Source organism: Periplaneta americana, chromosome 12 (genome assembly GCF_040183065.1).
Source record: "Periplaneta americana isolate PAMFEO1 chromosome 12, P.americana_PAMFEO1_priV1, whole genome shotgun sequence".
In the NCBI taxonomy this organism is placed as follows: Eukaryota; Metazoa; Arthropoda; class Insecta; order Blattodea; family Blattidae; genus Periplaneta; species Periplaneta americana.
The window spans coordinates 121,000,396-121,026,536 of NC_091128.1; the positions used below are offsets into that span (position 1 = coordinate 121,000,396).

At 32.2% G+C, this 26,141-nt stretch overlaps 1 protein-coding gene across 3 annotated transcripts in view; it reads right to left on the minus strand.

The window, feature by feature from the left end:
- The window catches only part of LOC138710857 (probable ATP-dependent RNA helicase DHX35), a 132,793-nt gene that overhangs the window by 44,424 nt on the left and 62,228 nt on the right, over positions 1 to 26,141 (minus strand). For 2 of the 3 annotated variants that reach the window (XM_069842019.1, XM_069842020.1), the window contains exon 3: positions 24,097 to 24,314. In XM_069842019.1, coding sequence (XP_069698120.1) covers positions 24,097 to 24,314 — 218 coding nt within the window. Of the gene's footprint in view, positions 1 to 24,096; positions 24,315 to 26,141 lie in introns of those variants that run through there. The other variant, XM_069842021.1, reaches the window with a different exon arrangement.

Below are 26,141 nucleotides of genomic sequence, written 5' to 3' on the forward strand. Positions count from 1 at the left end.
AAGTAAATCCAAAAAGAAAGGAATATTAGATCATAAATGCATTCTAGTCAACAGTCTTCAATGTCAAGTACTGCCAAGTTGATAAAAAAAATCATTCATTACAAACTTCACTTACGAATATGGTTAAAATAACAACTTTCATGTGTTAAAATGAAAACTAAGTTGTAAATTGCCTACCTGACTAGTTTCGACTTTATATCAGCCATCTTCAGAACTAGTGAGATCCTTGTTTTTCTGCTTTCTTCAATTATTTTGCTGAGAGATGCGTTTGTGTTTGATAATGTGGAGTCAAATAGGGTGTGTGTTCTGAAATTAAACTGTGTATTGAGGATGTGTTCTGGGTGTGTTTGTGTGTGTCTGTATATTTCGTATTGTTCTAGTGTGTTTAATTATTGGTTTCTATGTTGCTGTAGCTGTGGTTGGTGTTTGTGATGTGTTCTGCATATGTGAACGTATTGTATGATTTGAATATGGCTGTGATGTGTTCTTTCTATCGTGTTTAAAATGATCTCCCAGTCTGTCCAATGTAGAAGCTGTTACAACAATTATTGCATGTGAGTTTTCACATGCCTGTTAGGTTATATTGTTTGTTTGCCTGCCTGTCTGTCTATCTGTCTTGTTTGTGTGTTGGGATGTTTTTGTAGAGTGTTTTGTGTTCTGTATGTGATGACACTACCAAATACAAATACATCCCTCAGCAAAACAACTGAAGAAACCGAAATAAGCAAGGACCTCACTAGTTCTGAAGATAGCTGATACGAAGTCGAAACTAGGTAATTACAACTCAGGTTTCATTTAACACATGAAAGTTCTTGTTATAACCATATTCATAATGATACAAAGTGTTAGAAGTATGTAATCAAGATGTATATATATACTCTTTACTCTCAAACATAATGATCACTTTTAAGAATTAGTATTAAAACCATAATTTTAATGTAATAGAGTTCAAGTGTGAAAATGATTTTACCTCAATTCTCAATTCTAATTTAACTACTCCTTGGCTGGTCAATTCTAAACAAAGAATTCTGCACGGTTAATAGTGATAAACACTGAAAATAAGTTCAGTATCAAACACTTACGGTACGAAACAGTGGCCCTTTCTTTCGTTAAAAAAATATATTTTAACACAGATAAATGGCTAATAAACATCTGCAATACTTTAACTTATTCTAAGGATAATTTAGGTTACCATATATAGTAGGTTATAGTTGTGTGATGCAAGATTTAGCACATGCTAGCACTTAATAAGGAAACCTACAAATATGATAACATTAATCGCAATGGAATGACTGTTGGTAATAACAAACGTGATGTATAGAGGATACAGTAACTTACTCTGCAAAATTTAGAATATATCAATCTGCATACTTCTCAGTAGTTCATGTCTCTTCCACAACTAAAAAAAATTCAATGTGCTCAATCCTTTTACAAACACACAACACAATAAGGACGAAAAACCACTGAAGTCAAATTGACTATTCAACACACTATCATTTAACAATTATATACACAACATTATAGTCTAGTATCTATTATATAAAATGTCACACATATATTTTTCCTCCTGATAAAAAACATCCCACCCAAACTCTCACAATTTATCTGTTAAATTTACACATATATGCTGAGCCTTTCCCCCTGCACACACACAAAAAAAGACTTAACTTCTCATTTTCAAGTGAAATTCTACTCTATTTTACACCCTGAGTGCTGAAATATATTAAAAAAAAAAGGCTCATGGAAGGCAAGAGCAACAAGGATTCAACTACTTTTCTCGGGTTAGGGAATATATTATGTTGAAATAGAACTCTGAAAATTTTGAAATTGTTAATGCTTCCTACAGCAACTAAACAAAGACTTATGAATGAATATTTATTTATTTAAACAAACTTCCCCTAAAATAGGGGTTGCCCTGAAGGACAAAGTATACCAAATATATAAATATTAGTAAATGCGTATGAATATGTTACAAAGGTACCAGTACATATTTTAATTATATGATGGTATTAGTTGTAACTATACCTCATTTTGGTAGCATCAAAAATAATATTTCAAACCTAGGTATGAACATAAAACGTGAATTGTTTTACACAGTATAACTGAAAACTAGACATAAAAAAAGACTACAAGTGCCAAAGAGAAAAACTCTAGAAAACAGGAATTTCTTGTGCAACTAGTAATGTAATATATATTTTACACATTCATGGGAGAAGCTAGGTTCTAAATAAAATTGCAATGACATCTTCTTTTCTTACTAAATTGAGCCAAGACTACAGACTTTTTTTTTTTTTTTTTTGGAAAAACTAATTTTCAAATACTTACACCCTTTTTTATGCCCAGTCTTCAATTATTTAATGCTCAAGAAATGTGTATTTTATTTACAACAGAAATAGAGCTAGATATGAAAATATCTCATAATGTACTTTTAATTTAATCTCTTATCAAAGCTTTGGTGTTTTAATTAACAACACTAGTTTTCACTAAATGCTCATTTAATCCACATTATGGAACGTAATATTTTCTAATCTTCCCTCCCCCCTCCTCTGAAAAACAAAATAAGTTAAAGCTTCATCACACTTCATGATACTTCTACTCTACACAAATTACAGAAGCAAAAACATATCCCACAATTTTGACTTCCATCCCATTACGATTCATAACCCTAGAAAAGCAGTTTGAATTATTTCGCCATAAAGTCTCAAATCATACAAAAAGAGAATTCACTTGAAACTTTGACAATTACATATTTATTCCATTTTAGTACCTCAAAGATTTTAACATCTAAATTCATTACATAAGCCTTTAAGAACTTTGTGTTAATTCGTAATATCTGAATATCAAACTGTTTTAACTAAAATAAAACGAGCAAAAAAAATAATATAAGTACCACGCAATACCAAATCTGTTGAAACAAGTTTTCAGTATGTCATAGTAATGCTTAACAATTAGAGCTTATTACTCTGCTGCTTTGGCTTATGAGAAATATTTGTCATGACAGAACCATAAACAAACCAGATATCTCTCATTTACGTTAACCTTTATTACGATAGTGTTATCTTTATATCTGGTTTATCTAATAGATAATGTCACATCATGGCAAGATAAACTAGAATGGAGGACATGGGCTGGCTGTGAAACTAAAAATCTACACATGTTCACATCAACTAACTGTATAATTCTGTATCACATACTGGAAAGCCTCAAATAGGACCCCAGATCATTATAACTTGCATTTTAACAGAGTTACCTATTTAAGAAGTAGAGGTAGAGAACCCAATTTCATTCTTCAATTTTGTATTTTGTATGGTAAGATTTCATAAATGAACATAGTTTAAAAATATAATCAACTTACTGATTGTTTTACTCTTCACAGTTTTATTTTAATGGAAACAATATTTTAGGATAAGACAATTCCTAAAGAATGTAATATTTCTTATATTTCCAGTTCATTTTTAATTACACAAAAATAAAACAAGAGTGTATGAGAAAAAAAATGGTTTCTCGAAGTTGACACACTTTCTCATTATACATGACATGTGGTTTGCAACCATTCAGTTCTTTTATCGAGTTATGAATGATATTACTATTTAAAGTTAATTTTCTTGAACCATCATTTAAAAGTTGCATACAAATTGAAAATGAGATAAACTTTTTATTTCTGGATTACACACAAAAACCACTCCTCATAATTAAAAAATGAGACTTCATTCATACATTGTATGGTTAATAATGAAATCTGGAGCAAATTCCTCCATTTTTATTCTAAACCTTTAAGATCTTCCTGTCCATCAGCATGGCCCATGGGTTACAAGTTGAACTTATCATTCCAGGCTGCATTCAGGCAAGAGTTCAAGTCCCACTTGGTTTTTCCGAGGTTTTCCCCCCACTACAAGTGAATGTCGAGTCATCTCATAGCAAGTTCTATAATAATAAATTCCACCAATATTGGATGGTCTCACAGATAATAGAACGTCACTAAATAACGGATTAAAGATCTTGCTTCTGTGGTTCACCCACACATGAAAAAATTTTTACAACCAAGTGGTAATATTCTAGCAATATGGGATTCTCCAGTTCTGTCTTATCTGTTTATGGTCAGAGGTGGTAAAAATTTGACAAAATTTGCAATGAACAGCAGGTACAATTCTGTATGGAATGTATTTCTCTTAAGAAAGCATATTCCATTGATATAAACTGATCTGTCTCATTTGTCAATTCATTCTACATGAACAGGTTTAGAGTGGATACACATCTTCCTGTAACCTGTATCTTTTCCATTCCATCCTGTCTTCCCAATAAATTTCTTTCAATCTTTTCCCTCCCATTGATCTTCTAATCTCATGTAACATGCAACGATCTTCTAACCTCATGTAATATGCAATCTTATCATTTTCTTGTCCACTGCCTTTATTAATTTTAATGCCAAATCCACTACAACCTTTGATATAACCTTTTCCATCCTTCAAAATAGAATCTCTTGTTTCAACCCCAAAACTGGTCATCTGCAAATAGGAGAGTATAAACCGTTCCATTTCCCACACAAAAAATCACAAATGAACTTGTTGGCTATGATTTGAACCGGATCATTACTGTGTATTTTTTATTTTTAATAAAAGTCCGTTAAATTTGACTAATAATTATTCCATTTCATGTGCCATCATTCCTGGATAAATTGACTTGTATGAGAGATATTCAGTAAGTACCATAGGTTTGATTATTGAACTTCCAAATTGTTGTTTTATAATTATTAATATTTATTTGGTAGTGATATGTTATTCAACTTTAATGGTATCCAGTTTTTCAAGAAATAAATTTAATTCATATATTATTATTTATATTTCTATCTTTTTAGTTTTTATTATATTGAAATGGTAGTAGAAAATGGAATGTGAAGAATCGATTAAGTGTTGAATTATCTACAGCAAAACCACTCCATACTCATTGTATTCAAATACCAAATCAATATATGCAAGTAATACAACTAGGGTCCCCAACTTCTTTTGAAGAAAATACGGGAGACTAAGGATTCGACAAAATTTCACACAGAAAATTGACAAATCATTCAGTTCAGTTACTTAAAAAAAAAAAAAAAAAAACTTTATACTTTATCAGCTAGGCTTAAATTATGAGTATTTTGAGACAGATTTTCTCTTGTGTAATAGTTGAAGTTGACTGCAGTTTGCAGCTCTGATTTGATTACATGTGTTGTGCTTCTGTTACGAACATCTCTCCAATTATTGTTCATCAGAAGAAATGTAATTTTTGTACGAGCATTAGTACTTGGTATGGGTATTCTTTGAACAAAACTCGCTTACTTACTTACTTACTTACAAATGGCTTTTAAGGAACCCGAAGGTTCACTGCCGCCCTCACATAAGCCCGCCATCGGTCCCTATCCTGTGCAAGATTAATCCAGTCTCTATCATCATATCCCACCTCCCTCAAATCCATTTTAATATTATCCTCCCATCTACACCTCGGCCTCCCCAAAGGTCTTTTTCCCTCTGGTCTCCCTGAACAAAACTCGCTAGTTTTTTCAAATTTATAATATTAACATGGTTTGATTTTAAACTAAGCACTAAAAACCATTTCTGGCAAGCATTACCTTCTACAAAGACTGCAATTTTATTGCATCTCTTGAACAACAAAATTAATTCATCATATAAATCATCATCATGCACGGAAAAATCAAATGTTTAGAACAAAGATTTTTACATTATGCAAAAATAAGGGAGAAAAATGCTCAAAGAGAAGAAAAATACGAGAGCCGTGAGACTGTTATTAGGGGCAAATACGGCAAATACGGGAGGGTTGGCAACCCTAGATACAACTGACCTTGATATACTTCTGCACGTAGTCACTCATTCAGACACTTATGATAGTGAGTGACCAGCTTCAAAAAACGTCCATCACAGAAGTCTGCCACTATCTCCTGTAGTATGTCATCCATGGCACCAACAACTCTTTCTCGTGAGTGAGTGAGTGAGTGAGTGAGTGAGTGAGTGAGTGAGTGAGTGAGTGAGTGAGTGAGTGAGTGAGTGAGTGAGTGAGTGAATTGGGTACTCAGCACCAAATCAGGGCTATATGAAAGATGATCGAAAACTTCCTAGCAAAATTTATTGAGCAGAATCTGAGTTCTGGCTGCAACACGCAGGCAAGCATTATCACGGAGAATCACAACTCATTGGAATAGTAGCCCCAGTCACTTGTTCTAAATCGAGATTTGTAACCTTTGAAGTATGGCACAATAAGACTTGGCATTAATGTTGACTCGTTAGTCATGAACTCCACCATAAATATGTCTTTGCACACCCAAAACATTGTAACCATGATTTTTGGTGCTGACAATATTATGTTTTAACTTTTACACAACTGAGCACGGTTCCACTTAAGAGATTGACGTTTATGTAGTGTGACACGCAGGTTCCATCCACAGTAATAATTCTGTACAAAAGCTTATTGCCTTCTGCTTTATAATGCTGCAAAAATATTAATGCTGCACCCAATATGTTTATGTTTGTCAGCAATGGCAGTAACCATCTCGCAGAAATCTTGTAGTGACAGAGATGTTCATCCGTAGTTTCACGAATTAAGAATCAAGCAACTTGGGACATTTTTCTTGCAGCTCATGAATCATAAAACATCTGTCGTTTCAGATGAGTCGATTAACCTGCTGCTTGAGTTTGTCAACAATGATAGATGAGCATCTATTTCGCTCATCATGATGAACAGTTGTTCGTTCATTGTTACGCATCTGGTACCATCTTCGCACATTGACTTCAAGCATTACTCTAATAAGTGTAAAAGTCAGTTTCTTTCGGAACTAGCTTCTTAAGATACTTAACATGAAAAAAAAATTAATTTGACAGTTTGCTGACAGAAGACATGCCAAAAACCATTTTTCGGTACCAGGGATGCTGAAAACGTTAATGTCCAAGAAAACTTAGAAATCGAATTTTTGCAGCATAACAATATTTCTCCTCACATATCGTATAATGAGAAAGTAAAATATGGTAGGATTACATTAGGAAGTAAAAAATGCTGATAAAAGACATAAATTCCAAGAGTGGTCGTAATTCTACGAATTTTCTAGAGAATACAAATTGCTTATATTTACTGTAAGATCAAAAACCTTATAAGATTTAATTAATACATATTCAGTTTGAAGAACAAAATGAACTAGTCCTCTACCACTATATTAAAATAGGAAGAGAGAAACACAAATTATTTATTTGTAACGTACATAAATAAGATTTCTAAAAGCACTAGTAATTCTGTAGAACAGATGTATCTGTGTTCTTAAGTGTTTCATGTACCAACAATCAAGCCTGAGTAGACTGTATTAAACATTAGATAACATATTATGTTCTTTCTTATAACAATCTCACCATAATTGTTGGCAGTCTTACAGTAATCAAGACGAATAACATGAAAGGCAGCAAGCTTGTATGTATTAAGTAAAACACAATTTGATTTCAAATAACTTAAAATTAATTACTGAAATATATATACAACACAGTCTTCATTTTAAAAAAAAAAGTAAGAAAAATCATGATTGATTGACCGTAGGCCGTTGCGTTAACTGTTTACAGCATGATGCTATCTGATGAACAATAAAAATTTAGTACAAAATGTTAATAAAGTAATAATATTTCAGTGATTACTTTATGTAATGCTGACAGTACAGGATAATATAGGTCTATACTAAGGTTTAAACATACCCAATTTGAAAAAAACAATTCAGCATCTGAAGTCAAGTCAATATCAACTAAAATTTGTTCCAATTTCATAAAAGAAAAGTGCGAAATGTTACACATTTTCATTAATGACTCGAAGTCAATTTACCTTAAAAAAATCAAGATAGTAAATGGCAAGAATTATCAGCTTAAGTAAAAAATCATTAACCTTTTCTGACTTGCTTCCACTCTTGTGCGTATGTCAAAAGAACAAATTAAGAACAACTTCTGAATTATACAGAGAACAGAAATTTTCTTCCATTGTTATTAAACTCGAAGGCATAATTTCTGTGAAGTGAAATTCTTCTAAATGATACTTATGATTACTGTATGTAAGCATACGGCTGGCCATGTTCAGTGTGTTTTACTTAGAGTAGGCAAATGATTACACTAAACTGACTAGCAAATGATTTCAATAAGAATATCCTTAATATATCCCCATCTACACAAATATGATAAAATATCCTTCAACAGACTGTGGCATACTGGTATAAATGATAGTTATGAAAAAATTAAATCATTTTAATGTTACATATAATACATAACCTTCATTTAAAATGTTTCAGTCTCGTTAACTTCATTTTCATAAAAATATTAGATTTGTTTAACCTTTATCAACCACATACTTATACAATAATTAAACCATTAGGACATGATTTTTAATTCTATTTTTTTTTTTCAACTGATGGAAAATCTGTTTATTTGAATGATAATGCTTCAGGCATTACCAAATATAACCTCACTAAATTAACCTCAAATTACACAAGGCAAACTTTCAAACAGATCATTAAAATTAAAACATGATGGCCCAACAGTTTAACATGGGAATTTACGCTATTCATTTTAGGCATTAAAATTCCTTACATTAAACTTGAAAAAACTGCAATTACAGCAAAAGTCCAAACCCATTGTATAAAGGTTAAAGAGCATACCAATCATTAGCCATCCAGCCCTGATTTGAAGTATATACCTCAAAGCCTTTTCATGCTGTCCACCTGAACAGTCTTCAAAATTCATTATTATATAATACCACAAATAGAGCAAAAATAATTCTTGAAATTATATAGTAAAGAAGAGTAATTTACACTTAAACTGAAAGTTGTACTATTTCCGTATTACAAAATGATAAAAATAAAAACTACATTCTACTGTACCGCATGCTTTTCTGTTTCTATACATGCTTCTGATGTTGTAATTACAGCATATTTTTAAATAATGTTTTTTAAAAAGGCACCTGGACATCAAATGAATGATCATCAAGATTAATTTTATATAGTATCACAATAACAAGGGAATTACAGTATTACACGAGAAAAAAGATCTTAATAGAACAACACAACAGGCGATTAATATTGAACTCTTGCTGTTACCACAAAAAACTTACTATTGCATATTCAACAGAGATGGCTGAAAAGAAACTATCAACAGGGAAAACGTACAGTATTTCAAGAGGAATAACCGTTGCACAGAAAGGTTGTAATCTGAAGTGAAGTCCAATTTTTCAGCAACAAAAAGAATTTAAATCTAGAATGAGCAAATGAAGAAATTATGTAACATACTACTGCCCCTCTAAAAGAAAAAAAAAATATATATATATATATATATATATATATATATATATACACAATTTTGTTATATAGAAGAATGAAGAACAAAAATTGTCCTATTTACAACAAAATTAAATGATTTAACTAGAGTTGGGTTCTCAATACTTTTGATACGCTGATACCTTCGATATTTGGAAGTATAAAGAGAAATCACTTCTGGAAAAAGGACTCTATACCTTTTTTAGTTTTTAGGGGGTTATCTTTTATCTTTCCATTTTAGCAATGAATTAGACTTCCACTACACAAAAGTTTATGGGATCATGTGGTATAGCCATCTCTGTTCCGCATTTTAAAGAGAAGTGTTGTCTTTTCCACCATTCAAATATCGATATTTTAAAACAGTATGTTGCAAAATATTCCTCATCCCTGGTACACTGGAAATTTCAATAACCCCAGTTGTGGGATTGGGGAACCATTCAGTAATGGTGCATAAGAGATAGTCCTAGCAAAACAGACATATTGTAAAAGGTTTAGTACTGCCATCATCCCCCAGAATGGTTCTGATCAGGTGTAAGGCATGTGAATGAACTTTAGATTCTAACTAAAATTGACAGGTTCGATATTCCCCAAAAAATAATTAATTTACACCTAGGAATTCTTTATCTGCTTCTTAAATAATGGGACGTGGAATATATTAGTAAACTACTATTAAGCACAGATGATGTCCATCGCTATAGAGTAATGGTTAGCTTGCCTGACTGTGAAACGAGTGGGGTTCAAATCCTGGTTAGGACTAGTTACCTGATTGGGTTTTTTTTTCCGAGGTTATCCCTCAACCACTTGAAGCAGAATTGCTGAGTAACTTTGGGCATTGGACCTCGGATTCATTTTACCTTCATTAGCACCATTTCATTAATCATCTTTAATAGTTACAGGCTGAACAGAAGGACATGGCAGACATGGTTCCGGGATGGCATCTATCTGCGGGAGCTGCACATGTCCAGAGAAGCCACAGGGACTTCAACGGGGGAGTGCAGCACCCTCGAACAGATGGCGCCTTGGTGGATTGTGGAATTGAAAGAGGCATGTCCCTTCAGTTAAGGATGCAGCAGATTCAAGCACGTGAATTGCGAACAGATGTCATCAATCTGAGTAGACTGCAGAGGAACATCACAAGGAAGAGGAGATATGGTCTCCTGTCAGACCTGGATGCTATGGCTAAATCGATAAGATTGCACCAAGCAGTGAATCATGTGCTTGAAAAATAGCGACCCTAAGGACTTCAAAAATCATTCCAAAATAAGTTGCACAATTAGCCTAAAGGTTGTGGTATATGTCAAAAGGTCACTCCTCCGAAAGGGGAGAGAAAACAGAAGCACAGATGACCTAGCACCATACACAATTACAACTGCTATTGTCAAAATAACTTTGATACTCCGAATATAAAACTAATCGGAAGGATGGAAAACTGTCAAAGTAATTCTCAAACAAACAACTCACTTTTAAAGTTACAGCATTCAAGCCTAAAACAGACATTGGTATCAAGTACAGAGTATTAAGAAACTGTGATATCGACCCATCTCTATATTTCATCAATCATATTCTAACCATCTCTAATGAATACAAGTACATAAATGCTCATTTCACTTATATTTTTCTACTCAACCCTTTAACTGTGGTATTACTGATCCTTTAATGAAAATCAAAACATTCCAATTCCCTACATGATCCTCAAAACACTATTACTACAAAACAAAAAGTCCTCTATGTCCCTTTTCCTTACCACAGAATTTAACACACTGTGTTGTAACAAACCAGCAATTCTTAACCTGAAAATCTATCCACTTTGTGAAAAATGAACTAGAATCCAAACTATTACTAAAAGTCAATTTTCACATAACAATTCTGTTCAAATTAAGCAAAATATACAGTATACCATTCTGACAATTTTAAACTGTAGATTCCACTGATACATTTAATTTTCCATGTCACCGAATTTCCTTGAAGAGACCCATAAGAACTTAAACAAGAGGTTAAGAACTTCTGAATTATTCAACATGTTGGCATCACATATTCAAGAGTGGAACAATGGACTTAATATAAGTTATTAAAGAAATATTAGGACTCATATTCTGGCAGAGTGTCATCTCTGTTCCATTATAGTAGATTTACCACTGCCTAGTACATATTTATCACACGTGCACACAATCATTCTTTATGGAAAGTATTCCATCCCATAAAGCAAGTTTCATATGTATGTAAAAGGTGTCTCTAATTTACTTGTTACACATCTGAATGCAGCCGTTAATTGTGGTTATATAAATTAATCAACAAATAGTAAAAGCACATTTATTTCACTGAAATATGAATCTGTTGGTTTTTTTTTTTTTTTTACAAATAATATGTAAAAAATCTTAATCCAAAACGAAAAAGAATAATTCCTGAACTTAATATTTCCGTTCAATAATCAACATGAACTCATTACTTATTAGCTGAATAATGTAATTTATCAACAAATAATTATAAATGCATAGCCTAACATAACATGTAAGCAATTAATATAAAAATATATATCTGAATAACAAATTTGGAAAAGTACTTAAATTTGTCAATTTGTATACAATTAGAAATTTTACCTTAAAATGTCACCTTGTAATAAAGGCTCAAAGTAAATTAGTCATGGTCATCATCTGAGTGACTTTACAAATTCAGTAACGAATAGACCTACTGCAGAGTAATATTGTATTCAAGTTCCTTCATTCAATGACACCAATCAAAGAACAAGGTTCTTCTGTCTCACTAACAAGTCTTGACCTTTTTGAACTGAGTCAAATACCTAGTGATTTCAGATCAATATGACCTCGAAAATATTGAAAGAAAGAGTTACATGCAGAAGTTCGGCTACATGTTCCATAATCTCTCCCTAACATTGATCATCTTTCAGTGATGTAATAATGAAACATTCTATACATGTTCTCGATCTGTGAAAGCTTCACGTATATCAAAATAACTTGAACATGAAAAAGAAAACTGGCACAAAAACTAAATGAAGAAAGAGGAGAAAACTGTTAGGCTTATTATCATTTGACGAAAATAGGTGTAATTTACTATTCTCAAATACTCAAACTCCCACATCAACATGATTAAAATTATATATATTGCAAGTAAATTTTCTTGAAAAAGAAGCTGAAAGATAAAAAATCCAAATGCTTTGTTAATATAATACAAACAGTTAATGGTAAATTTACTAGGTAGATATTTATAAAGTGACATAAATAGAATACAAAATTACCTAAGGTGCGAAGGCAAAGACACACACTGACCTCACCTATTTAGGCTTTCCTTATGTCATGTAAGACAAGAACCCAAAAGGAATAAATAACAAAATTGTTGAAAACTACTTCAAAAACTACTCATATTTTAACTTCACTATTTAAAAGTGTAAAAATATTAAAAAAAAAACTATTTCAAGCACCATTTATTTGAGACATTTAATTCCATTTCAACAGATTTACAACTCTGAAAAATAGAAATATATCTGAATCAATAAAAATTATAAAGAAGTAAATAGGAACTGGAAAATTGTATATTATAGTACATCCCTCATGATTCGTTCAAGGTTTAGTTAGTTACAATACAAGGGGTAAATTTCATTTTATTTATACAGTACATATTCTTTCAAGATCATATTCCAGTGAAAATTGTAATTAACTTTACAGTTATAATTTATATACGAAAACAAAATCATACATTCAAATACAGAACTTATGTATGCATTATTTACCTTAAAAGTATCAAACGACAGCAATGAGATATACTATTACTTATCACAAAATAATAATTCATATTAAAAAAAAAAAGAATTCAAATCCTGTGTGGAATAATTTTAATTAGGTATTTAAAATGAGTTAACTGCTATGCTGCATAAGCCAACTTCTCTTTATAAATAAACATTACTTCTAACCACAAAATTAGGATCAAATTTCTCTATTTCAAACAAAATTATCATTTCTGACCATGTATCTTGAAAACATACATCTGAGTAACAAGAATATAACACTCAAAAACTGAGAGATTTTATTTATCACCTTATGGACATCTCTATCCCTAGAAGAAGTTGAAAATAAGATATGAAATTTTCTCTTGCAATAAAAAAAAAGACCATAGAACAAATACGTACATATTTCTTAAGTTTTTTTAACTGCTTAATTACCTTTATCTTCTGAATGATCGCGTTTTTACAGTGAAAAAAGGTGTCAAATATTTTTTAAACTCTGATATTAATTTCATTCCATAATAATGAATCGTACATTTTACACATTTTTGAAACGAGTTGTTCTACTTATGCAAATAATGATTCTAAAATCTGCAAGTACACGCAGTTACATTTACACCTTCATAATCACATATGTCACTATTTTTAACACCTTCAGATTCACACTTCAGTGACAAACTGTGCCAATGGTACAAGTTTGTATTGCAAATTTCAAATTAGAATTAAAGCTCCGATATTGAAATACAGATATATTTATCTCTAACAATGTTCAATCAATTAATTAGAATTTGCTCTGCTACCTATGACTCTTGTATATAACTCACATTATATACTATGAGACCTGATATGTTCAAAAGTTTGAGAACAAAGATGAAAAATAAGATGATGGATCGGAGTTGATTATACTCCACCGCACAACAGGAATTAGAAGAGACGAGGGGGAAGGAATAAATGAAAAATGTATGTATGTATGTATGTATGTATGTATGTATGTATGTATGTATGTATGTATGTATGTACGTACTTTGTTATATTCACAATAAACAGTAGTTATCACTACATTAAACAATATATAAACCACAATTACACAACTGTATACCAGAAACCCCAAGTTTCATTCTTATTGAATGTAGAGTGTAATCAAACCTTTCACAACAGCTACAATCGTCAGTAAAATGACCTAATTAATATTCCTCTTTTTTTTTTTCTTGACTTATTAGAGACACCATATACATTATACATAATATATCAACTGCATTATTTACTATATACGGTACCTAGTGTAAGATATACATATATTCGTTTTAATAGTTGAACAATTTACAGGCCAACTGTACAAAGAGTATGTATATAAAATCATCACTGAACATGAAAAATAGCTTCTCAAAAAAAAAAAAAAATTGCCAAATATATATATGGCATAGTCTTCAAATAAGTGATGTCATGTAAAAATATACTTGAAAACCATCTCACCAACCTAAATGCTGTGGTGGTTAAATTAAAGTACTCATACCTTTCAGCTCCTATTTATGTCACACAGTCGTGCTGTTACTGCTAAGAGATTTATATATGAAAGCCTGAACTTCCAGAACGTGCATCTCTGAAATGCAAATAAGACCTAGGAGCACTATAAAGCCAATATATTGGACAGCACGAAGTAACTCCCATACTTTGTCACAAAAGATTGCAATAAGCAAAGCGTGAATGAGGGCATGTGGATTAAACAACCGCCACAACCACGCAACAGTCCACATGAGGGATGACCGAAATGCTTGAATCTGACACTGTGCTTGCTGTTCTGTCACATTGCGCCTCTCGAGAAGATCCTGATACAGGGCAATATATCGATTCCACGCTGTGGAACTCAACAGCATCTGTGCTCCGAAACAACTCAGTTTATGCACTACTTTTTTCGATGTAACTTTTCCTTTATACGTCACACCAGCACCTGAGTCCTTTGAGACGTCCAGCACTTGTGGGATTATCGTCTGAAGTTGCATGTATCCTCTTCTTGGAGGGTTGTTCTTTAAGAAAACTAGGCAACCAACCAATAATGCTATAGTTCCTAATGCATCACACAAACCATCCACGAAGTAACCAACAGATCCTATCTCAGAGGTTTCTCCACGGATGTGTTTGCGTGCACGAGCAACATGTCCATCGAGATCATCCAACATGCTCCGCAACTCAAAGAGTCCAACACCCACTCTTCGCGTCACCAGTGAATCAGATGCTATACACTTTGCAGACACAATAGCCACAAGTACATGAAATGCACTGATCATATTTGGTGTTATGTATTCTATGCGATGAATGCCGAAAAGTTTGTCAGCCAATGTTGCTAATGGGCTGAACAGATAGTGGTTGGCATGGTCTAGCAGCATAGACTTTACTGTTACATCACACAGCGGAGAAACATCACAGGAGACGAAGAACTCTGACTCTGGTAAGGTAGCATTGTCACCTTCTCTTCGGAGGGGAAAGTTTTGTATTCGAAAATATAAACTTGTATCCATGTATAAGAAATACAAAAACAAGATAAACATGCAACCCATAAGGATTTTGCTAAACAAAGAAGAAGGACCCACCATCTTTTCTTCAGGGTGGAATTTTGTAATCTTTAAATCTTATATCAGTTACCTATTTTCTAATTCAATATAACTCCGGCAAGAGGTTGCCCACTCACCTGAATAAAGAAGAAAGGAAAAGACAGTCAAACTACAACAAAACACACATGCACAATTACTAATATAAGTGCTATATCAATGTTCATAGTCATCTAGTTTATATCGAACAGGATGTTCCACAATATATCTGTTGTACTACAGGAAGGTATTAAACAAAGATGAATACATAAGTCATAAACTGCTTAAGAATAGGCAATACATTCATAGATGCATGAAAAGAGCGACTTCACAAATATTATATTATGTAAATATTCAAAATTCCATCACATTGTTATATGCACAAATGCATTAAAAAAATTAATGTCTGCAATACATTTCAGTACTGCAGTTCTTTCTTTTAATGTCTTATCTAAGCTACAAAAGTTATCAAACATGATGACATGGTAGTAATGGAGCAATGGTGAAACGAGAAATGAAGGGGAGGTAGGAATAAATCATTTATGAAAACGTAACTCATAGTGAGCAACACCACAAATCTCGTGCAATACTGTGTGCCAGGAATCAAATGCTGTTCCTTTTCGCAAGAAATCATCAACTGAATGAACTATAGATCGTTCAAATTATTTCCATTTCATACCAGTACTTAGAATTCTTCTCTAAAGTTGGTTAGCTGTTTCCTAAGGAGTACCTATTCATATCAAAACTTTAATTAAATGGAATTCTTTCATTATTTAGACGATAATGTGAAAAATTATATTTTTGAAGTGAAACTACCTACAAAGCAGAAATCATTCCCCTTCGTAACAGAATTATAGCGATAGGTAGCCAGATTTATTTCTAAGAAGGACGTCCTTTTCTTGAACCCCAGATTTAATAACAAACTCCATAATTAAGTACTATAGTTTAATTCTTCATATAATATGAACTGTTTCTAGTCGTATATTTCTTGAAAATATATTCAGTAAAACCACAGTCTAGCATATACAGTCACGAAGCTCAATACGTAGTAAATATGCATCCATAGGTAGTTGCTAACCACTAGGATTGCTGATATCGCCTCATTACAGACCATGCGAAATAGTACCGGTACAGTCTATTGTTCCTAGCACCCTCACAACTCAAGCTTCGTGACTGTATATACTAGACTGTGGTAAAACCTTGAATTACGATTAACTTGGTTTGCGAGTGTTTTGCAAAATGAGCGAACAATGAGGAAACATTTTTGTTTGATAAACAAGTGATTCTTGCAATATGAGCAACACAATCACAAGCAACAGCAAAAGAGAATGGATGGGATCTTGTCAGAGGAGGAAGAGGAGAAAAGAGCAGACGAATTCCTCGCTTCAAATGAGATTGAAGAGGTGTGTAAAAAGTGGAAAACAGTACAAAATTTTGTTCAAATTCACCACCCTGATAAGGTTGTAACAGTGCATGTGATAAATCTGTTTAATGACAATGCAATGTCACATTTCTGCAAAATCCTCAAAACAAGGCAAAACCAGATGTCATTGGATACGTTCTTAGTCAAAGCAAAAGATTCCAGTCAGTCAAGCAGTCAGAAGTGATTCCGTTAGTGATAGTGAAAATATTTTCTTTACATGTTCAAGAAGTTTACTAAGCAGTAAAACCGTGAAAGACACTCAAAAACAAAATACAGTAAAGTAATTTGTGTTGCACTATTGTATTGAATTTTATCTAAGTTATACTGTATTTTATATGAACGAATTAATCTTTACGTAGAATTAATCTGAGTTTGCATTGTTTTTTATGGAGAAACTCGCTGTGATACACGTATATTTTGGATTAAGAGTACGTTTTCGAATGAATTATGCTCGTAATTCAAGGTTTTACTGTATATAGGTACTGTGAAACATACAACACAAGTCTCTACATTTATTCCAAGTTCTTAAATTAACAAAGTAAACTCATTAATTTCCGGAATAAGTATTGAAAATATTGTTATTTGAAAAGAAGTATGGAAAAAAAAAAACAGACGATTTCATTTGCCCACTTTTAGGAGTATTAATTGTACAGTAGATAGGATATCATGAATTATTTTTAGTAACATCAATTTGAAATCACTAGCAAAATGTAACAGATGGATTGTGAAACACCCAGTACAACAGTTTACTCGAAATATGTATCAATTTTACAAAAAAAAAAAAAAAAAAAAAAAATGAATTATCAATTAATCGTAATTATATTTAATCAAAATTATACATTAAATAATGCACATGGAAGAAAATACACACTTAGCATAGCAGCAAAATTACAGAACTACAAAACCTGTAATGCATCATTTTCTTGAAACAAAAAAAAAAAAAAAAGTCAGAAAAGTTGCAAATCTTTCAATATAATTAAGAAAAGCAAGGAAAACTGTGAAAATTAAATTTAAATATCAATCTGAAGTAATTATTAATCATGTTTTGTTTGTTCTTACTTCACATAAACAAAATTTATGAACACTTAAGAACATTAATGATTCTAATTTTAAATTCCACTCTCTTACATACCGTTTCTATTTATTACTATATTTGCTTAAATAATTCTATAAATTACGTCTCACTAATAACATTTCATTATAACACAAGCAAAGAAAGTAGTATCTGAAGGAAGGAAAGGAAATTCTCAATTTAGGTTGTGGCTATTTAAACAACAAGGTTTCCACAAAGTGAGAAGGCTCTAATCAGAACTTGTCTGTATAATTAATATAAACTAAGAAGCAATGTTCTAAAATTCCATACTTAAAATAGTCGATATTAATACGTTATAATTTAACAGCGATTTTTTGCTTATCAAACATGATTCCATTCTGTCTACTTACCCTACTGCCCCAAATCCTTCAATAAATCTTAAATGACGTCATTAATATTTACAAAACACTGTTAAGAGCTTTTCTTCAGTCAACCACTCTTTGAATTTTCTACATTCGACACAGTACATAGGTCATAGATGTCATAAAAATGAAAAGATCGCACGTCTTACTGAAATTAATTTGAATTACTCATTAAGAACGTTCGTATTTATGAACAGCATTAAATTACCAAATATTACCTTAAGAACTTTATGGGTTACTTTTCCTATTCCCATTTGTACTGTTAATATTCAGTTCAAGTCTATATTACGTACCGTAAGTTTATGACAGTTGTCAACGTCAGGGACACTCTTCCTACAAAATGATAACCTAATCTAACGAAAATACCCAACTGTTATATGTGCTACTCTGTACCTGTTAAAACTGTAGCTCTAATCACTGCTAATTCTAACTGTTTCTATCACTGTTCATATCATTTAATATTCCCTCCATAATAAACAAGTCATATGACAAATGTGATTTGCATATGTTATGCAAGTTTTTTCTCAATACTGTAACACCATAATACACAAAAATTACGACTTCTGCACAGTAGTTTTGTTAAGTGTTTAGTCTTATATAGAAACTATGGAAATTAAATTTAAAATTTACGATTTTTTGGGGACAAGAATGTAATGATCAATATTGAAAATACCGACTACACCTCCTTTCAGACACTTTGGTTCATGGATGGTGCAGATTTTTAGCCGCCCAGAACAACATGAGACATTCGAACTTAAGCAACATTGCTTAGTTGTAATGTTAAGACTCAGTCGCTGTTAGTGGTAGCAATTTAAATATTACATGCGCCCAGGAAAAATATTGTAGCCACAATGAAGATGAGATATATGAAATAAGTTGCGTGAAAAGATTAAAATAACACTGAACAATAAAAATTCTTTTGCACCGAACTGGACACATCCAATGTACTTTTAGTGCTGAATTTAATCTTGAAATACATTTCCCTTTACTGCTATCATTTTTTTTTTTAAATCATAGTTTTTGGTGTAGGGGATCAAGGGGGGCCAAACATTCCTACTAATTCTATTCACTAACACTGTATGAAGTCCGTCCATAGAATAGTAAGTTAGTTGTCTGTACTGTCACAGAATTATTCTGTTGGAAAAAGACAAAAGTACACTTTCTCTCTATTAACTCACCAAAAAACTGCTTACATTGAATAATATTTTACATTAATAATAATGTGGCTTACGGCTCACCAATATTGACTGCACTGTCTCCATAACCAAAACATGGGAACATACTTGCTGATAGCCAAAGTTGCTGCTTTCTGGGTTGGAGATAAATTATTTTCCCAAATCTACTATAACTAGAGTCCGGATGTTTAGACATTTATTTTGTTAAAATAGACAGGCATATAGGCACTAAAAACAGTAAAAATAGGCAGTGAAATAGGCATTTATTACTCATGGAAAAGACACAAAATAGATAAATACTTAATAAACTATCCCATACGGTACTCACTTTCTTTGGTTACATGTCACAACAAGACGCTTTTTTAAGTTGTCAACTGTCATAGTGAGCCGCCTGTCAGAGAGAATGTTATTTCATGGTGGAAAAAGATCTTTCTACTTCTACTGAAGTGATTGGAGCAAACTTATGTGAGAAGGGATTAGAGACTTCAAAATACGCGTGACTTGTGCGTGCAAGCGACAATAGTAACGGGACCTGGAGACATGCTTTTAATACTTCCCTCATCCCCTTTCTTTTGCTGGTAAACCCCGAAGTGACCTGAGACTGAAGGTTATACTGTTCAAATATCTTTGTTAAGTGACATAAAAGATGAAATCGGTAGGGGAGAAAAGTTTACGACATCTTGGAAACATATGTATTGCTGGAGAATAAGATTCTCAGCAAATATTTGTGTGAGGTGAATATATATTTTTAATTTGTACAACCATTCTTTTTTTGTTTTTTGATATAATTTATGTGGGGTTTATTTTGAATGTATTAAAAATATATAAAATGTACAATAACGACGTAAAAAGGCTAAAAAAAACAGGCATTTGACCTTAAAATAGGCAACAGTAGCTAAAATAGGCAAAAAAAAAGACAAAATAAAAATTGAGCCTATCATCCCCAAATGTGTGGAAACGTGTTTATCTCTAATAGGTCTTTCATACATACACTCAGTTTAAAAAAGGCATTTTGCCTAACATCTGGGCTCTAACTATAACATACCGAAATTCAATTGGTTTTTCAATGTTTTATATAGAAAAAGAATGACAACACCTACGAAATTAAATATAAGTATTCCTGCCTTCATGAATGATGCCTTATTAGTGTCACTCGTGAGTTTCAAACCTGTCTTCAGACAATTGACGAAACAACAATAATGTGCAAATAATTACTGTCTTGAATTAACTGAAGTAAGTAAATATTCTTCACCAGTTTAGCATAATAATAAAATTAGAGAATCAGAGGGAGAAAACGAAAGAGAAAATAAGTTGAGAAGCAAAAGACAGACCAAAATATAGAAATGCACAAAACCCTAAACTAAAACAAAATGCATCACATTATGAATATAAAACTTCTTTCGCTTAATTTCGAACGCAAATCTCATTATTATATCACATAAATGTATTCAGTATCATTCCCTGCACAAAGTATACAGCACTAGTTAAAACAACTCTTCTTTTTTTTTTTTTTTTTTTTTTTTTTTTTTAAATATTCGTAACACTTATATTTCAAAGTACAGAGTCCGGCAAAAAGATCTGATTGTTTTTGAAATGAGACAACACAGTTGTATTTTAATGTAAGTTGGTTTTTATTTTTTTATCGAAAAGAGGCATTACTGTCATTTACTGATGCAAAAGAAGTCGTTATGAAATTGTTTACTCACAATAAAATTGTGTTAAGGCTGGGGAACCTGTCCATGTTTATTCACAGTGAAATGTTAACAGCAGCTAAGCTGCATAAGAACTACTGCATCTTTATTTTTAAAAACATCTTCATGGCAAACATCTGATGTAATGTGTTCGTTCCAAGGATCCATTGCTACTGAAATTACATCAATAATGGCATTCATTCTCAATCCTATCACTGCTGCGCGACTGTCTTAGCCACAGTTACTGCCAGTCTAAAAACTTCAGGTCTTTTTGCCACAACCTGTATGAAAGACTATGTATAAATAAAAATACTACTTTACTTGTTAGAGAGAGAAACAACTTAATCTCATTTACATAAACAAAATTATCTTTTTTATCCTATAAGTGTTATTGCATATCACATCAGGGTTAAAAATATTATATGGTTGGCAACACTGCTGCTGTGCCCAGATCTGCGGTAATTGATTTCCAGTGTGATTCAGTTCTTCAAGATGCATTTACAAATGTACTCTTACCTGAATTTCACTCAAAATACTTAGATAAAAAGTATTCCACAATAAAAATAAATGCTGCTTAAATACTTTCAATGTTCGGCAGCACATCGATATTTGCTAACAAATTTTATCCCTCTTAAAGTTGAACAATTCCAAATTGAGAAGTCAGCTTATAGATGAACATTTAAAAAGTATTATGAGAGTTTATTAAACCAGGACTCTGGTAGGTGAGAAACGATGCCAGACTTCCAGTACAAGGTACATGCCGATATAAACTATTTTAATAGCATGCTCACATAGTGGTGTATGTCTGTTCTTTTAATGTATTATTTGTTCATTTACTCTATTATTTTTGTACCAAGTTTCCAATAAAGTAGAATTTATATGATACCAATTTCGATAAAATATATTATAGGCCTATTTCCTCTGATTGAGATTCTGGCTGATATGAACATCTATTATCAAGCAATACATCTCATTTGACGATATGTGTCAGAGAAAGAACAACTGTTTGCATACATCTGAAGTCTGATTAGTGTAATATGTAGGTAATCGGCAATGTATGCAATGGAGGGGGAAAGAAACTGCCACCCTACCCCATTTTCTCCTGGCCTAGTTGCCTCATGAGTGGTTCCTTAGTGGTATCACTTATGAGGTTCAGACCTGTCTTCGGACAGTTGTCTAAACAATAACAACAATATAGACCTATAATCCCACATTGAAATTTTTTGTTTCAATCGGCTGTCCACTATGCTCTCTTGATTACGTTATATTATGGCCCACACACCTGTTTGAGTTTGACACCCCTGGTCTAGAGCATCAGCCTGACACACAGGTACTCTGAGTTCTAGTCCTAGTTAGGCCATTATTTATTTTTTTTACTTTTTACTAAAAATAATTATTTTATTTTATGTGCATTATTCCTGGATAAATTGACTCACAGATACTGAATATGAACAAAATACGCCTATTAGCTTAGACGATGAACAGCCAGGAAGATAGACAGACAGCATGCTCAAAATCAAGTATTTGGTACTGGGAATAATTAAAACGTATATTTCGCGAAAATCTCTATTTCTAATTTTTGCAGTATCACAATATTTCCCCTATACTTTAGGTAATATTTGCATCTCCTTGCTTTAGTCTGCAGTGAATTGGAAATTCCTACTATACACCGAAAATATTATCTTATCTTTCAGTTTACTACGACGAAGTAGTGATTAATACGGTATAAGAAGAAAAGACAATATATAAAAATAATTATGCTTAGTCAGGATTACATGTTACTATAATATCAACATAATTAAGTCACTAAAATTAAGACTTAAGTTTGTGTACTTACAATTATTCCAATTATACTCACAAAATTTGTTAATGGTATTAAAATTTACATACTACTTTAATTAATACTGACAGAAACAATAAAACGAAAAATAAATAATTGCATTCCTAACCTCCTCCTGTGGTGGAGACTGTTCGAGTTTCATTATTATAACTTCCATGAAAGAAAATAACTTGTTATTTAAAATTATATTTAAAAAAATAGAAGAGGAAAAGATGAAGAAGAAGAAAATGAGAAAAACAAAAGAATTTATATTTCAATTTAATATGTTAAATCCAAGCCCTGTTTAAATTTCAATAATTGTGCATACAGTCAGAGTATGACAATGTAAAAAGCAATGAATGTAGCCTACCTAGATAGTGCAAATTTATCTGTAATAATATAAATTTAACAAATATATAATTGGTTAAAACAATCAGTCTGAGAACGATATGTAGATCAAAATTATTTATCTTTCTTCAAACTCCGCATGTTGCACCATAAAAACAGACTAGAATTATTATAGCAAATATAGCACATTACACTATAAAATGCCATATTTATATTTTATTCCAAAGAAATTCAAGATGTTTTGTTTCCAAGAACTGGTTTCTCTTTGTTACACAAATCGCATTATGAGACAAAGACAATTGTGACGATGACAATGAGACAATAAAAACAGTGTGGTACACAGAAAACATGTAACACTGAAAAACAATAACAAAATTTTAATGTACTTCTATTAAGTCCAACAGCATTATTAACAAAATACTTTTCTCGTTTTGGACTAAAATAGCATCCTGCAAAGAATTACAAAATAAATATGGCACTTTCCTTCACACACTGTTGTCCTCATTATGTAAATACTTCTACAATTAACTCTCGCTCACCTGAGGCACCTGTGTACTCTTGCCACAGCCAGTTTCTCCTACTAGTACTAGTGTCTGGAACTTTTCCAGCAGGTACAGGATGTGGTTTCTGTTCCTGAATACAGGAAGTCTTTCACGTTGTTGCTCCAAAGACAGTGATACATGAGGATTGTACACAAATGATGTGGCATAATTTGGGTCAATGTCTGATTTATCCTCTTCCCATGTACTTCTCTCACCTTGAAAAAAATAAAAGCAAACTTGAAATATTACATTATATAGGAATGGTAAAAAAAAAGGGACTCAAACAAACAAAACTTCAATCTAGAAGAATAATGTTTCAAAAGAAATAATCTCAAAGGTACCTAATATGTATGTTAATGTGTGCACATATACAGTGTGTCCCATTTATCTTGTTCATCCAAAATAAATTGTTTCAAACAAAAAGTTGTTTAAGTAGAATGGGTATATCTTCTTTGTAACCATGTTTATTAAGATGAGTAATGACTTCATTTCTTTAAACGACACAATGTATTTTAATAATTGATTAACTAGCGGACTTACTCATGTTATTGTATGTATGGTTAGCATTGGTTATGTGATCGGCATGTGTAGATGTATTGTGTCCTCTGGTTATTGCTTTAATGTGTTCTTTGTAGCGTGTTTGGAATGATCTGCCTGTCTGTCCAGACCAGAGGATACAATACATCTACATACGCCAATCACATAACCAATGCTAATCATACATACAATAATATAAATGCGGACATGGAAATCCTACACATACAACCCAAGAACCAAAAACTCAACACACTAGAACAATACGAAATATACAAACACACTAAAACACACCCTGATCAAATTCTCAACACACAGATCAATTTCAGTACACACACACTATTTGACTCCACTTTTCAACACCTTTCAGCAATCAAATGCACCCACATAACAGGCAGAGAAGTTTGAGATGACGCCGAGGTCTAGTAGGCTCTGAGGATGGCGTGATGAAGCACCGAAACAGCTGTAAGCCGCAAAGACTTACATAATTAACACGAGTAAGTCCACTAGTTAATCAATTACTTATATTCAAGTGTCAAAAATAGTGTATGTAAGATTCAAAATGGACAATGTATTTTTTTAATCAATGAATCATTTAACCTCTTCAAGGTCTGTTAAAAAAAGTATCACAATGTACCATTATAATAAACAAAACACTGAGGGTGCAAAATAATAGGAAACTCACAGTGTACGTGCTTACTGCAAGTTCAAAGTAAAAATCACACCTTGTACCACAGCAATACCGTCAATGGGCTTTATTTCATATATTGTATTCTAAATGGCAGATTATGTGCCAGATTTTTTAATAACATTCTTTTTGATCTTTTAGTGGCCATACCTTTGAGGTACAGAATGATTATGTGGTACCAGCATGATGAATGCCAGGCACATAACTCCTTAAGGGCCTGTCATATTCTAGACCAAAGATAATCTGGTCTAGTGGACTGGATGAGATAAACCAGTTAGCTGTCCTGTACATGCTCGTGATCTTACACCACTACATTTTTTACATGTAAATATACTGTTTTAGCAAGTATACCAAAGTGCTACAAAGTGTCATTTTACATCAGACTTGTAGTAAGTACGTACACTATGATTTCCAAATTCTTTCGCACCACTCAATGTATTGTTTCTTACAATGATACATTGTGATATATTTTTGAACAGACCTTGAAGAGGTTAAATGATTCATTGAATAAAAAGTACATGGGGCTATTTACAAAAATAAGTTATTACTCGTATCTTCTTAATGAACAAGGTTACAAGAAAGATATACCCACAGTATTAATTCTCCATTGAACTAGAACAACTCGTGTTTGAAACAACTTTTCATTGACAAACATATAAAAAAAAAACCACACACGCACGTATTTATAAATATACAATATACAAGGTAAGCTTATATTCATTCATAACAGGTATAACACACAAACAGGCTTATAGCTACTTCATCCAGCAATAAGTTAAGAAAATGTAATTATAAACCAGTATATAGATTTTTTTTTTGG